Source organism: Macaca nemestrina, chromosome 13 (assembly GCF_043159975.1).
Source record: "Macaca nemestrina isolate mMacNem1 chromosome 13, mMacNem.hap1, whole genome shotgun sequence".
Lineage (NCBI taxonomy): Eukaryota > Metazoa > Chordata > Mammalia > Primates > Cercopithecidae > Macaca > Macaca nemestrina.
This window is the reverse complement of record NC_092137.1, coordinates 20,673,849-20,690,646: the sequence shown is the minus strand read 5'-3', so window position 1 is coordinate 20,690,646 and position 16,798 is coordinate 20,673,849. Positions and strand designations below refer to the sequence as shown.

At 37.5% G+C, this 16,798-nt stretch overlaps 1 protein-coding gene across 3 annotated transcripts in view; it reads left to right on the top strand.

Moving 5' to 3' along the window:
• LOC105479862 (lipid droplet associated hydrolase) overlaps positions 1-16,798 on the top strand; it is a 150,768-nt gene that overhangs the window by 122,180 nt on the left and 11,790 nt on the right. For all 3 annotated transcript variants that reach the window (XR_986134.3, XM_011738186.3, XM_011738187.3), the window contains one exon: positions 13,146-13,228. Coding sequence is in view for 2 of the 3 variants with exons in the window: in XM_011738186.3 (XP_011736488.2) it covers positions 13,146-13,228 (83 nt within the window). In the remaining variant the exon portion in view is untranslated. The remainder of the gene's footprint in view (positions 1-13,145; positions 13,229-16,798) is intronic.

Sequence of the window (16,798 nt, the reverse complement as noted above, 5' to 3'; positions counted from 1 at the left end):
TCCCAGCTGCTTTGTTTACCTACTCAAGCCTCTGCAATGGCCCATGCCCCTCCCCCTGCTGGGCTGCTGCCTTGCAGGTTAATCTCAGACTGCTGTACTAGCAGTGAGAAAGGCTCTGTGGGTGTCGATCCTGCTGAGCCAGGCACAGGATATAATCTCCTGGTTTGCAGTTTGCTGAGACCATTGGAAAAATGCAGTATTTGAGTGAGAGTGTCCCATTTTTCTAGGTACAGTCTGTCATAGCTTCTCTTGGCTAGGAAAGGGAAATCCCCCAACCCTTTGCACTTCCTGGGTAAGGCAATGCCCTGCCCTGCTTCGGCTCATCCTCCATGGGCTGCACCCACTGTCCAACCAGTCCCAATGAGATGAACCAGGTACCTTAGTTGGAAATGCAGAAATCACCCGTCTTCTGCGTCAGTTACACTGGGAGCTGCAGACCGATGCTGTTCCTATTCGGCCATCTTGGAACGAACCACTTCTCCCCTCTTTAAAGGCCACGCTCAGGTCCTTTCCATGTGAGCTCTCTCTTCATACCTACTATGGTGCATTTAATCCTTCTAGTGCTCCAAATCTCTGACTTCCTTTCTGCAACCAGCCAGAGAAAACTCAGATTTTAAAGCACACATGTGAATAGGTTAGGCTGGGCCCACCAGGATAATCCTCCCTTCTTAAAGTCAACTCTGCCAGATAACATGACCTAATCATAGGAGTAATACTTCATATTCACAGGGTCAAATATTTGAGAGACATCTTAGAATTCTGCTTCCCACAAACCATCTTTTTACCACTGTTTTGAAGTGCTACCTATACCAAAAACCAAATAGTCATATGTAGTCATTTCTGGAAAGAGTTTATGTAGAATCAATATTTCTTCCTTAATTGTTCATCAAATTGACCAATGAAATCATCTTGGCCTGGGGTTTTCTTTGTGAAGAGATTTTAAATTACAAATTCCATTTCTTTAATATATGTAAGACTATTCAGGGTATCTATTTCTTTTTGAGTAAGTTTAACATTTTTGTCTTTGTGCAGACTTTGTCCATTTTGTCCAAGGTGTCTACATTCATGACATAAAGTTGTTCACAAAATTATGTGATTATCCTTTTGATATCTGGAATCTGTAGAGATGTCACCTCTGTCTTTCCTGATATTGGTAATACCTTTTTTTTTTAGGAGAAAAAAACATATAATTTTACTTTTGTTTAACTTTTATTTTAGGTTTGGGGGTACATGTGCAAGTTTGTTATACAGGTAAACTTGTGTCACAGGGGTTTGTTGTATGTCTTATTTAGTCACCCAGATGCAAAGCCTAGTACCCAATAGTTCTTCTGCTCCCCTTCCTCCTCCCACTCTGATGGTATCTTAGTATCTTTTGTCTTCTCACATTTTTTTCTCTGATCAGTCTGGCTAAAGACTTATCAATTTCATTGTCTTATTGAAGAACCAGCTTTTAGTTCCATTTATTTTCTTGATTATTCTATTGGCTTCAATTTCATTAATTTCTAGTGTGAACTTTACTTCCTGCCTACTTCAGAGTTAATTGCTCTTCTCTTTCTAGTTTCTTGCAATGGAAACTGAAATAATTGATTTTGTAATATAAGTTTTTAGTGTTATAAATTTCTCTTTAACTACTGCTTTGGCCCTGTCCCACAAAGTTTGATATGTTGGGTTGTGACTTGCTTCTTTCACTTAGCACATTTTCAGGGTTTATTCATGTTTTAGCATGTGTCAGTGCTTCATTACTTTTTATAGATGAATAATATTTCATTGCATGACTTTACCATGTTTTGTCTTTCCATTCATCAATTGATGGACATTCAGATGGTTTGCACTCTTTGGCTATTATGAATAATATTGCTGTAAACATTCATGTACAAGTTTTTTGTTGGCGTATGTTTCTGATTCTCTTGTCTACAGGTGGAATTGCTGGGTATATGGTAACTCTATATTTAACATTTTAGGGAACTGCCAAACAGTTTTCCAAAGTTCCTGTACCAATTTATAATTCCACCAACAAGATATGAGAGTTACAGTTTCTCCACATCTTAACACTGGTTATTGTTTGTTTTTTTTTACTATAGCCATCCTAGTGAAGTAGTATCTCATTGTGGTTTTGATTATATTTCCTTGATGACTAATGATATTGAACATCTTTTCACAAGCTTATTGGCCATTTGTACAGATTGAATATCCCCTATCTGAAATGCTTGGGAACAGAAGTGTTTAGGATTTGGGATTTTTTTTGGATTTGGAAATATTTGCATACACATACTGAGATATTTTGGGAATGGGACCCAAGCCTAAACACAGAATTTACTTATATTTTATATACACCTCATACACATAGCCTGAAGGTAACTTTGCACAATATTTTTAATTTTGTGCATGAAAAAAGTTTTGACTGCAACCCATTACGTAAAGTCATGTGTGAAATTTTCCACTTGTAGCGTCATGTTGGCACTCAAAAAGTTGAATTTTGGAAGATTTCAGATTTTGTGTTTTTACATTAGGTATACTCAATTTGTATATCTTCTTTAGAATATATTTAGAAATGTCCATTGCAATCCTTTGCCCATTTTCAATCAGATTGTCTTTATTATTGATTTGTAAGAGTTCTTTATATATTATGGCTAAAGATCTTTATCAAACATATGATCTTTTCCCATTCTGTAGAGTGTCTTTTTTACTTTCTTGATGGTGTCGTTTAAAGCACAAAAGGTGTTAGTTTTGATGAAGTCCAATTTATTTTACTTATTTTATTTTTGTCACTTGTGCTTTTGGTGTCATAGTTACAAACCATTCTGCAATCTAAGGTCACAAAGATTTATTTCTCTTTCCTACTGAGAGTTTTATAGATGTAGTTGTTACATTTAGGGCTATGATCCATTCTGAATTTATTTTCTATGTCATGTGAGGTAGTGATCCAGCTTCCTTCTTTTGCATATGTATATCCACTTGTCCAAGTTCCAGTTGTTGAATGTTTATTAATTTTATTATCTTTGTCATTTCTGCATCAGTTTTGACTGATCAGTTTTTCTCCTCATTTGGGTTATATTTTATTGCATTGCATGCGTGATAATTTTTTATTGGATAGCTTACATTCTGAATTTTACCTTGTCGGATGCTGGATATTTTTGTATTTCTATAAATATTATTGAGCTCTGTTATGGGACACAGTTTTGTTATTTGGAGACGGTTTGATACTTTCCGGTCTTGCTTCTAAGCTGTTAGATGGTACCAGAGTGGCATTTGGTTTAGGGCTAATTTTACTCCACCACCAAGGCAAAAACTTCTCTTGAGTTCTCTAGTTAGCAGTCCCCAACCTTTTTGGAACCAGGAATTTGTGGAAGACACTTTTTCCCTGGACCAGGCTGGGGGAATGGTTTGGGGATGATTCAAACACATTATATTTATTGTGTACTTTATTTCTATTATTATTAAATTTTAATATATAATGAAGTAATTATACAACTCACCATAATGTAGAAAAGTGGGAGGGAGCCCAGAGCTTCTTTTCCTCCTGCTAGACAATCCCATCTGAGGGTGATGGGAGACAGTGACAGACGGTCAGGCATTAGATTATCATCAGGAGCACATAACCTAGATCCCTTGCATGCACAGTTCACAATATGGTTCGCGTTCCTCTGAGAATCTAATGCTGCCAGTGATCTGACAGGAGGCGGCGCTTAGGCAGTAATGTAAGCAAAGGGGAATGCCTGTAAATACAGATAAAGCCTCACTTGCTTGCCTGCTGCTCACCTCCTGCTGTGTGGCCCAGTACTGGTGCTGCTCTAGTTGATGCATTGTTAGTTATGAGGTTCTGTGTTGGACTGGTAGAAACAGTAACTATTGTCATTCAGGGATTATTCCCTCTAATTCTTTCAGATGATTCCTTCCCCCAGCTTCTCAAAGTTTTTCATACAATTAAGCTGATCAGTACCTAGCTGAAATTCAGGGAGTCCCATCTGCAGATCTCTGGATCTTTCTCTCACTCACTACAGATTTCTCCTTCTACAACTCTGCCCTGCCAAAAACCACTGCAGTAGCCTCCCCAAACTATCACCTCTATCTCCTTAATTACAAATGCATTCTTTTAATCAGGTATGTTAACATGACAAGCATGGAGACAACTGCCTTTGAAAGAAGTGTTACTTACAGTTCTTGAGAGGAGAGGGCATTCCACACTAGGCAGGGCCTCATGGGAAGCACCCGGTTGGGGAAGGAGGCAGAAGGAGCAGAGGAGAGCATGGCCCAGAGCCTTCATTGTGGTCACCATGGAAAGGAAGGGATGAGGCAGGTTAGGCAGCTGAGCAGGTTTAGTTAGGATTGGCTGGTATGAAAAATTTTGGTGGACTTTGAGCTATAGGGGTAGTTCCTGGATGTCTTGTGTCTGGTCCTGAAATGATTTCCAGCAGGATTTAGAGTGATTTAGAGTATTTGGCTTGTTGTGTGGGAGTTTTCTAAAGGAGGTGGTTGGCGGGTATGGCCTTTGGATTGGTTGTTTGCATATGAAAGAAATGTTCACCAGGGAATCATTTGCTATCTCTAAGAATTAGCTAGTCATGGGAGGGGCAGCCTCTCCCCGACAAGCAAGGCCTCCAAGATGTCAAAGCATCATAAAATGAAGAAAATAAAATACGATTAATGCACTTATCAACTCAGGGAGATTACTAAGCTCTGCTTGTACTTCTCCTTCTTGCACTGTAGACTGACAACTTTTCAGATTATAAGCTGAGACAGTCATAAGATTCCTCTCATTCGTTTCTCAGGGATTGCTGTCTTTTGTTGCCCAATACCCAGTGTCTTGAAAACTTTTTTCTTCATGTATTTTGTCTTTTTTTTTTTTTTTTCAGTTGTTTCGGGATTTTAGGTAGGAGGATAAATCCAGTCCCTCTTACTCCCTCTTGTTCAGAAGTAGAACTGTGGAAGATCATTTACATTTGAAATTAAAATTCAGTTGAGATTTTTGGGAACCAATAACAGTAAACAGGGCTTCTATACTGATAATTCAGCAGTCTTTATTAACAGATTGGAGTGTTAGAGCAAGGTAGAGAGAAGACAGAGCATCTAAGCTAAGACAAAGGATGGGTGGGAAGACTTCAAGTAGACAGAATGCCATGAACCAAATGGTTGAGGATGCAAATTTTATGTGTGTTTAGAGGATAAGTAGCTCACATTCACTGGAAAGCATGCAGTCTTTAAATGGAGCCAAGCTTCAGCATAGGTTGGGATCAGATTTTGTAGAGAAGGCTAATGGGAAGTATAAAGAAAACGAGAATTTCTCTTTCCATAAAATCTGTATTTTCCTCATGGTGTTCCCCAAACTTTTTTTTCTCCTAAGCCATCACTAATATTCATTTTTCATTCCTTCACTTTCTCCTAGTATCTAATCCATTGCCTTTGTAAGGTCTACCTTATGTGTAGCTGTAGAACTTCACTGTTCAATAAGACAGACATTAGCCGTATGTGCTATTTAAATGTAAATGAATTAAATAAAATTGAAATTTCAGTTCCTTATTGTCCTGGCCACATTTCAGGTGTTCAAGAGGCACATCTGTCCAAGGGCCGTTGTATTGGTTGGACAGCACAAGGAACATTTCCACCATCACAGAAAATTAGGTTGCATAGCACTACTCTAGAATGTGCTCAGAGGCAAAATTTTAAATTTCGTATGCAGTATAACTATGTGAAAACTAAGACTTAACCATAAAATTTTAAAGATTTAAAGGAAGTGATCACAATAGCAATATTGATTGTTTTTCACTAAGCTCTTGCTAATCATTTCTTCTATTCATATAATTTCTGTGTTTTGTATACAGAGCACATGTTTATAGTAGGAAAAATTATGTCTTCGGTAATTTATTCTTGTTCGTACTATAAGCACTTTAAACCTCATTCTCTCCCCACTAGACAATATAATAGTATTTTAACTAGTCATCTGCCTCTAGCCTTGCTCTGCTGGTAGTTATCTTGGTATCTGTTACTAAAATGATATTCCTGAATCACAGATTAGTTTTCATTTTCCTACTCAAAAACTCTCAGTAGGTCACCAGTGCCCGAGGAAAAATTTGCAGCAGACTCACGATTCTGACATTCACAGTCCTTCATGATCTGGTCCTAACCTGCCATTTCATTCTCAGGCATCACCACATCATTCCTGTGCATCTTACACTCCTGCATACCAAATTCATTCAGCTAGGTCCCTTTAAAGAACCCAGGCAAGCTTGTCATCTCATCAGTATTGTTTCCATGGTGAAACAAGTAACGAATTCAACACAAGTGGTCTAGAGTTGAACTTCTGCAACTTTTGTAGTTTCTAGACTGTCTATAATGACATTTTTTAAATTATACTTTATGTTCTAGGGTACATGTGCACAACGTGCAGGTTTGTTACATATGTATACATGTGCCATGTTGGTGTGCTGCACCCATTAACTCATCATTTACATTAGGTATATCTCCTAATGCTATCCCTCCTCCCTCCCCCGACACCACAACAGGCCCCAATGTGTGATGTTCCCCTTCCTGTGTCCAAGTGTTCTCATTGTTCAATTCCCACCTATGAGTGAGAACATGAGGTGTTTGGTTTTCTGCTCTTGCGATGGTTTGCTGAGAATGATAGTTTCCAGCTGCATCCATGTCCCTACAAAGGACGTGAACTCATCCTTTTTCATGGCTGCATAGTATTCCATGGTGTATATGTGCCACATTTTCTTAATCCAGTCTATCACTGATGGACATTTGGGTTTGTTCCAAGTCTTTGCTATCTTTGCTATTGTGAATAGTGCCGCAATAAACATACGTGTGCATGTGTCTTTATAGCAGCATGATTTGTAATCCTTTGGGTATATACCCAGTAATGGGATGGCTGGGTCAAATGGTATTTCTAGTTCTAGATCCTTGAGGAATATCCACACTGTCTTCCACAGTGGTTAAACTAGTTTACAGTCCCACCAAAGTATTCCTATTTCTCCACATCCTCTCCAGAACCTGTTGTTTCCTCACTTTTTAATGATCGCCATTCTAACTGGTGTGAAACGGTATCTCACTGTGGTTTTGATTTGCATTTCTCTGATGGCCAGTGATGATGAGCATTTTTTCGTGTGTCTGTTGGCTGCATAAATGTCTTCTTTTGAGACGTGTCTATTCATATCCTTTGTGCACTTTTTGATGGGGTTGTTTTTTTCTTGTAAATTTGTTTGAGTTCTTTGTAGGTTCTGGATATGAGCCCTTTGTCAGATGAGTAGATTGCAAAAATTTTCTCCCCTTCTGTAGGTTGCCTGTTCACTCTGATGGTAGTTTCTTTTGCTGTGCAGAAGCTCTTTAGTTTAATTAGATCCCATTTGTCAATTTTGACTTTTGTTGCCATTGCTTTTATTGTTTTAGACATGAAGTCCTTGCCCATGCCTATGTTCTGAATGGTATTGCCTAGGTTTTCTTCTAGAGTTTTTATGGTTTTAGGTCTAACATTTAAGTCTCTAATCCATCTTGAATTAATTTTTGTATAAGGTGTAAAGAAGGGATCCAGTTTTAGCTTTCTACTTATGGCTAGCCAGTTTTCCCAGCACCATTTATTAAATAGGGAATCCTTTCCCCATTTCTTGTTTTTGTCAGGTTTGTAAAAAATCAGATGATTGTAGATGTGTGGTATTATTTCTGAGGGCTCTGTTCTGTTCCATTGGTCTATATCTCTGTTTTGGTACCAGTTCCATGCTGTTTTGGTTACTGTAGCCTTGTAGTATAGTTTGAAGTCAGTGTGATGCCTCCAGCTTTGTTCTTTTTGCTTAGGATTGTCTTGGCAATGCGGTCTCTTTTTTGGTTCCATATGAGCTTTAAAGTAGTTTTTTCCAATTCTGTGAAGAACCTCATTGGTAGCTTAATGGGGATGGCATTGAATCTATAAATTACCTTGGGCAGTATGGCCATATAATGGCATTTTTATAGAAGGACTAAGTAGGATTGTGTTGTTCTATGGACATTCTGTGTTTCTATTATAATTAATATATATAGAAAAGAAACAGAAATTGAGATACCTTGATTATGAACATAATTTACAACTGAAATCTCTGTAAATGAATCTGGAAAGGTAAATCTACTCTTTACAATTACAGAATAATGCTTTATTGATGATCAGAGTGTTCTGTGTTGAATTTCAGGTGCTCTGAATTACAATGAGAAAGATCCAACTAAGGCAACATGGACCACATGAGTCATTCTTGCACATAATGAGGCCTGCCGCTTGGGGTTCTTCTGTCATGTACAAGAAGGCACTTGTGCTTTCACTCCTTGGGGCATAGTACTCAGCCTCATGGCAACAAGAGAGAACTCAAACCTGCTCTGTCTGCAGGGAGTGTGGGAAAATAAGTCTTGTCCACCAATCTTGGCTACACTGCAAATAAAGTGTCTTTGAAACACTGTGTCAAGAAATTAGAATCTTAGCTGGGGCTAGCTTGTTCATATTATACTCAGTAATAGCCGCATTACACAGGAAAGCTGGTAAGTGTGTGGCTATTTATCAGGGGCTGCTGTAACAGGAAAGAAGCAGGTCACTCTGACTGCATCTAAAAGGAAAAACATTCTTCTACCCATAAGCAAACAGGGTATCTCATGTCCAGGGACAAAGAATCCTGAAAAGTCAAGGCTAAAGGAGGAAGCATGAAGAAATTATTTTCCTGAACTTTATAGCTCTTATATTTGTAGGGGAAATAATGGGATATAGAAGCCCAGTTTGTCAAAAATAAAATAGAAAACAAATATCCTAATAGGAAAACATGGCCCTTCCTCTGACAAGTATCTCAAATGAAAACTTTTCAAATTGGCATGACAGCCTTTCTTCATGAGTTCACAGCTAACAAATACAGATGAGGTCATCAGACATAACTTTTAGAGCACATGGCTTTATACAATGCAAGTGTATCAGACATTTCCTCAACATAAGAGAGAGACCAAACCAGAAAAACAGACTGCGGGAAGGGGAGGTCAGGAAATGAATAACAAAATGACAGGAAAAAGAAAAAAAAATATTTCTTATAAAACAGCCCTGTAATCTCAGAAAGATGATATAACATCTGTAAAACAAAAAACAGAATGCTGTAAAAAAGGAAAGAGAACAAGAAAATATTCTTGGAAATTGAAATTTTCACAGCCAAAATAAAAATTCAATAGAGAATTCAACACAGAAGGGAAAGTTGAAATCTCTTAGAAAGTAATACAAATTGAAAAAGAGAAGGGCTATAGAAGAAAAATGACTTAGAGGATTAATCTAAGAGATCCAATATCCTACTAGTAGGAGTTCCAGAAAGAGGGGATGGAGAAAACAGGGGAAGAAATTATCAAAGAAATAATAAAAGAAAAATTTCCAGAAAGAAAGTTGCTAAGTCCAAACAGTGAGTGGGCCCACTGGATTTCCAGTCTAATTACCGAACAGAAGACTTATATTAGGGCATATTCCTGCGAAACTTCAGGATTCCAGAGCTAAGGGAGCTGAGTTTGAGGATAAGGAGATGGGATAGGGGCAGGGCAAAGGGAAGCAGTCGTATTCCAAGAAACTAAAATTAAAATCATTAACCTTGGATGCTGGAAGATAATAAATTGGAAGGTAAGCCCCTTTCAGCTTAAAATTCTATATACAGCCAAACTATGCTATTCATGTGGGAAAAGAAACAAAAATTAGACATGTAAACATTTATAAAAATTCCTGTGTATCTTTTTATTAGTTACTGGAAAATGTGCTTCAGTAAAGTAAGGGAATAAACCAAGAATGAGAAAGTCATGAACAGAATCCATAAAACAGGGAATTCAGTCCAGAGAAGTGGCAAAGGGAAGTCCAAGGATGACAGCTATGCAGCAGGCCTGGAGAGCGACCCGTCCAAGATTGGATCAAAACAATGGAAGGCTCTGTGGGGGGAGGGACAGAATAAATGAATTATTGGATGTGTTTGCACATTTGGGAATAAAATCTGATGCATTTTTGAAGAAAGTAGAGAATTTTCATTGTCTACCCATGAAAAAAGAAAATCAAATGCAATAAATAATTCTAGGAGAGACAAAATGATGTACAAAGAAAGAAACTATAACCTATTGAAAGGGAGGCAGGGAAGTGAGAGGGAAGAAAGGACAAGCAGATCACCTGGGATTCCATGAACCAGAGATAATGTGTTATTATTTTATTGTTTATCTTTTCAAATAAATCTGTATCATACACATGTATCTTTACAATAGTGGGATCATACTGTACTATTTCATGGTTTGCTTTTTGTCAGTTACTATTATTTTTAAATATGTATTTGACATTATATATTCTGCAGGATAATAGGTTATAGAATAATTAATTTAGTGAATAGGCCATAATGTATTAATCAAATCCCTGTTGCTTTAATTTAGTTGGTCCTTATAAATTCCCCGAAATATAGTAAAACAAAGACAGCTCTGGTTTTGGAACCAGGACTTAGAGTCTTAAAGTCCAGCTTCTTAGTGTATAACTGCGACTAAATATCCTGTCCTGATTTAGGAGATTAGGCCAAGAAAATGCAGAATATTTACTCCTATATGTATTCATGCTAATATCACAGACAGACAAGAATGATTAAAGTGCTACTTTTTAGGATTACATCATGGCTATATTTAAGGGAGCATCTCCTACCCTGTTCTCTGTCTAGAGTGCTGCCGACCTAAGTGTCTGCAGGGTCCATTTTCTCATTTCATTCAAGTTCTCTGTTCACACAAGCCCTTACCAGGAAGGTCTTTTCAGTGAACTTTACATAAAATAGGCCACCTCTGTCACTGCACAGACTTATCTCCTAAGCTGATTTTATTTTTCTCCATAGCACTTTCTCACCATCTACCATCTATCATCCCAAAAGCTGTATCTCAAGAATAGCTTTTCTGTCTTGTTTGTTGCTCCATCTCTGGCACCTAAAATAATGCCTGGCATAAAGTAAGAAGGTGTTCAGTCATCGTTGAATGAACAAACAAATGAATGAGTTAATTAACTGGGACTTAGAAAACAATGGGAACAACCCAAGAAGGCAGGGAAGGGAAATTCTAAGTCGACAGTGGTGCAGGTTAGAGCAGAGGGTCTAAGAGTCCTGGAAAGGAGGTCTCCAGGAATAATTGACTCAAAAAAATATTGAGTAGAGTTAGGGGGAAAAAAAGGTAACTGTAACAAAAACAAATATTGGAGGACAGAGACTTGTAAAAATGGAAGTGTCGTTCTAGATACCACTTGGCTCAGCAGTGAACAATATTTAGAAGTAAAAGTGTAAGTATATTATTTAAGTAAGAATAGAATAATTCAAAATAAGATATAAACATGTTGAGAAGATGGCAGGAAGGAATGGTAGGGCTGTAAAAGTGAGCTAAATCCTCATCTCTCACAGCCACTCAGCAAGGGTAATAACTAAGTTATCAAGAAATGGCAAGATGATCGTAAGTGTTTAGATGTTTGAAGATAACTAGTGGAAGGACAGCTAAAAGAGTTAAGAGAGGCTTCCTCTAGGAAACGGGTCTAGAAATGGGAAATGATGGAAAAGGAAACTATGGTTTTGCACTAGAACCATTTCTGTGATATTTGATATGAAACTATATATGTGTGTGTGTTACCTTGATAAAACTTTAAACAAGGAAAGTAGAGGCAAAATGTAAAAATTAATAATCTGGGGATTGGGCATGGTGGCTCACATCTGTAATCCTAGCACTTTGAGAGGCCAAGGCGGGCAGATCATCTGAGGTCAGGAGTTCAAGACCAGCCTGACCAACATGGCGAAACCCTGTCCCTACTAAAAATATAAAATGAGCTGAGCATGGTGGCACATGCCTGTAATCCCAGCTACTCTGGAGGCTGAGGCAGGAGAATTGCTTGAACCCGGGAGGTGGAGGTTGCAGTGAGCCAAGATCGTGCCATTGCACTCCAACCCGGGCAATAAAGAGCGAAACTCTGTCTCAAAAAATAATAATGATAATCTGGAACTAAAATTACAGATGGTTGAAACCACAGGGATGGAGGCAGGATGGGAGGAAGGCACGGGGAAAGTGCAAGTATGCTAAGGTCATGCCTTGTTTAGATGAGTAATTCCAGACAGCAAGAGAAAATAAAAAGTAAGTTTGCAGTTCTTAGGTAAGGCTTACCACTAGATAAATAAAAATGGAATTTATACTTTCAGATTGTTAATGAAAATAAATTTGTTAAATCCTGGGTAGGGAGGAAAATTCATCATTCACACTAAAGATAAGAGTCAGAAATAACAAGAAAGCATAGGATATATAAAGCAAGATGACTGGAGTCAGACCAAATAGCTTTGATCTCAATATATATGAATATGTTTAGTCCCTCTATTTAAGAAACAGAGACTTTCAAATTGCATTTTTAAAGAAGTTCACTTACATGATTTCAAGAGACATACTTGAAACAAAATGACAAAAGATTGAAAATGAAGGGAAGGAGAGATGCTGGCAAAAAAAGAAAGCAAGATAACAATAATAATCCCAGTCAAAATGGAATTGAAGGTACAAAGCATTGAATGCAAATGTTCTTACCAGTACAAGAAAGCCACATACATTCATGTTATCTCTGGCTTTCTTCCTCTTTCCTAGGTATTTGACATCTTGAAAGTGAGCATCACTTTGCTTATTTTGCAGCCAATATAATGGGACTAACTCTTATTGAAAACTCCTAGAGATCTTTAAACGTATTTTTAAAAATAAATAATCCTTTTGTTTCCTTTAAAAAAAAAAAAAAAAAAGCCAAGAGATTTTCATGTTAGTAACTGTTTGCATTTTCTTGGCATACATGATTTATTGGTAACAATTTGTGCTTCTAAGCCTTAAATCGAAATAGCACATATTAATCTGGTACAATTGCACACATCATCTGCTGTGGTATCTGACATTGGGCTGTGGAACTGTTAAACTTTTGCTATGGAGAAGCTAGATGAGGTTGGAAGAAGGTTCTTTTAAATGAAATGCTCTTGTTTCCAGAGACTGCGTGCATGTTGCCTGACTCACATTCCTCTGTTGGCCTCACCCGTATCTCTCATCAGATAGCACATGCCAAAAGAAAGGAGGAACATGAATTTACTAAAATTAACTTGAAATTTGTGTTTGTTCTATATATTCTAAATGTTTGACTTTTTATTTTTTAAATGTAGCTAATGCTGCCTACCTTGGGGGCCAAGAAATGATGGAGGTGGTGAAGAGAGATGACGAAACCATAAAGGAGCATTTATGTAAGGTAATCACTTTAGTGCTGTAAGGGGATAGATAAGAAGTAGATGGGCAGATATATTTATGAGGGCAAAGGACTAGAACTAGTTAGAATCTGTAAGACTTTAAGGGTTTGTAGAATGACACAGAGTTCTACTTCCAGTTAAAATTGAAATTATCCTTGAAGGTTGCGTAGAGAGTAGTAAAGCTGATTGCATAGTAACTTAAATATTTTTTATCACCTGTTTTTGTTGAATTAATTTTAGAATCAATACTTCTCTATTTTGTCAATACATTTTAGCCTCTCTAGGCCTTCTACTGAGAAAACTCCATAATATTTATAGAATAAATGAATTATGTTGGAATATAAATGAAACAGTAGAAAATACATTATATGTTATATGACCTCATGACTAGTGAGCCTTTCTTATTCTCTAATGTATTAGAGTAGGAATGTCCTGCTCTGACCCTAAGATCAGTTTTGTGAAATATTCAACATTTGGGAGTTATTCTGCAAATACACACATATTTGGAAGCACCAGTCTCTGAAACTATAAGACTAGGGTTTAGTATATATGTCTAAGGTCACCCTAGAATTTGAATGACTGTGGTACTCCTGTGGCATCATTTGTCTGGCTGTCCATTCTGAGTAGGACAGAGCTGTACTAATACTATAGCCACTAGCCACATGTGGTTATTTGTGGCTAGCCTTAATTGAGATGTGCCATAAGTGTAAAACACACATTGGATTTCAAAAGTTTAGTTCCCCCAAAAGCAAAATATTTCATTAATTTTATATTGATTACCTGCTGAAATGATACTACCTTAGATATAGTGGATAAGTAAAACATATTATTAAAAATAATTTCACCCATTCCTTTATACTTTTTTAAACATTGTAACTAGGAAATTCTAAAATTGCATATGTACCTTTCTTTATACTTCTGTTGGACAGCACTAACCTTGAACTTTACAATTGGTGCTGAACTATGACACCTGCTGAAATGATCCCTGCTGAGTGGCAAACTCTCACAGGACTCAGGAGCAATCCACAACTGAAATACGAGACAACCCACTGGACTTAGAATGTCTTTATAAACCTTGATACATTTGACTTAAACTTTTCTACCTTGTTAATTCTTAATTCCATAACCTCCCAATACAATTATCTTAAAACAAGAAATGTATATGTTCTTAAAATTTTTTTTTAGAATATTTAAAATATTCACCCGTAGAGGACTTTTGAAAATGCCAGTGTGTTTTTGTCTCATGGCCATAGTAGTCATCATATTTCTAAAATAGCAATTGGCTAGAGATTGAAATTTGGAAACCAGAAGGAAGCCCTCACTAGCCGAAGGGAGTGTGCTGGGGCTTCAGGGGGGCCCTCTCTCCGGGGCTTTCAGCTACTTCCAGTCACTGAGCGATGTGAAAATACAAGAAAAACAGTATTTTATTTTTCATTTAAACTATAAGTGAATCAGTTTCAAAAATGCATTTAAGTTCTTCCAGGTTGGGAGTTCATAAAAACAGCTCAACTCTCAGTTAATAATAAGACTGGCAGATGCTCACTTCCAAAATTCACACTTGCTGAACGACTAGACCCATCATGGGTCAGAGCCTGCCTTACCACCTGTGGAAGCCAGCTGCTATAAAATACTCATCATTTCTGGATTCAGCTTGTGTGTTGTGCTCAGAAAAAGGTCAAAGAAAGGTGCTAACTTATTCCTGTCCTAAGTGAAATCCATATGCAAGTGTAATCATTCCCAGATAGAGGACTGTTCGTGGTAATTATGTCAGGACTGTAAGTTTACTGAAATTTTATGGGGGAAATATGGGGGTATAATGGTAGATGGTAGACATTTCAAGGTTAGTATTAACACACAGTCATAGGACTAAACTTTTTCAACTCCAGGCAATAGTTTTGTTTTTGAGATAGCGTTAAATGTACTTGTAGAATATGGGGAAACAAAGCATTGTTTCATTTAATCACGCAAAACTACCTTGCAGTTAATTCATTATCCTTTCCACCAGCAAAATTCAAGCCCTCCACTAGAATAATACAATTACAGCTCCTAAGTGAAACTAGGTACAGAGAGACAGGAAGTTTATTGCAACTTTTTGTTTCTGTAATAAAAAGAGGAAACATGCTGTAATTTAATATTGGTAGAAGTTGAATCAACATATGTCCCAATCTGCTTGAGAAAATAAGGAAACTTAAAAGTGCACATAGTTCTAGGAAGATAATGGGCATTGCCTCCTACCTTCCAAACACCCCCAATAACTAGTCAAACTAAAACCAATGTCCAGGATTAGAAATATTCCTATTTAGGTGTCTTAATCAAGGATATTCGTTCCCATTTCCACCCAAACAAAGGCATTCAGAAACTGCAGAACTATCCAGGACTGTCCAGTGTGAATAGTCGTCGAGCCACACATTTGTTGAAAAATCATTTCCTATATCTCAGTATTCAACTAAAAATAGTTCTGAAAAGTACATCTTTGTGCCATCCAGCCAGAATGTCATAGGAAAGTTAGTCTAAGAATAAGCTTTCTACTGTATCATGCAGACAGTTTTCTACTTCTTTCTCCTCCCCAAGAGAACTATCATACCATAATCTGCAGGCTTTGGTTCTAAATCCAAATTTTCTACCACTGGATTTCCATTTGACACAAGAAGAGAGCTTTTTATATGCTTGAGGAAAATGGGCATTTTTAGCTCTAAAAGATCTGTTGGGCTGATTATCCTCCTTCTGAGGTCCAGTGACTTTATACACAGTATTGGTCATAAAGTAATTTATTTTATTAAAATAATTTTTCTTTCCTGGAGCAAATATAACAGACTCATAGTTGTTTCCAAAGGAGTATACCATGGTTTATGGCATCATAGGTTATTTCTTTTTCCTTTTTTTGTTTTTTTGAGACAGAGTCTCGCACTGTCACCCGGACTAGAGTACAGTGGCATGATCTCAGCTCACTGCAACCTCCACTTACCAGGGTCAAGCAATTCTCTTGCCTCAGCCTCCCGAGTAGCTGGGATTGCAGGTGCCCATCACCACACCCAGCTAATTTTTTGTATTTTTACTAGAGGCAGGGTTTCACCATGTTGTTTAGGCTGGTCTCAAACTCCTGACCTTGTGATTCACCCACCTCGGGCTCCCAAGGTGCTGGGATTACAGACATGAGCCACTGAGCCCAGCCTATAGGTTATTTTGTCATTTAACTAAATCCTGCTTGTCCAGTGTCATCCCCAAGAGGCCTTCCCAGTCCTTGGTTTTGGTTAGATGTCACTTCCTATGTAAAGTTACATTGCATTTATCACACGGTTTTTAAACGATCAGCCTTCACCTTTCCCCACTTTGAGGTAAGAAACTGTGTCTTCTTCATCTTTACATCCCCTAGGGCCTAGCATAATTCATACCTGGTAAACAGTCAATTAATATGTGCTAGAGAGATGGATGGTTGGGGAAGCCATTAATTAGAGTGTGGATTCTAAATCTTTTTTGTGCCATGCATCTCTTTCGCTCTCATAAAGTTTTTGGATTCTACTCACAATGATGTTCTTAAGTGCTTAAAATATACAAGATTACAAAAGAAAGAA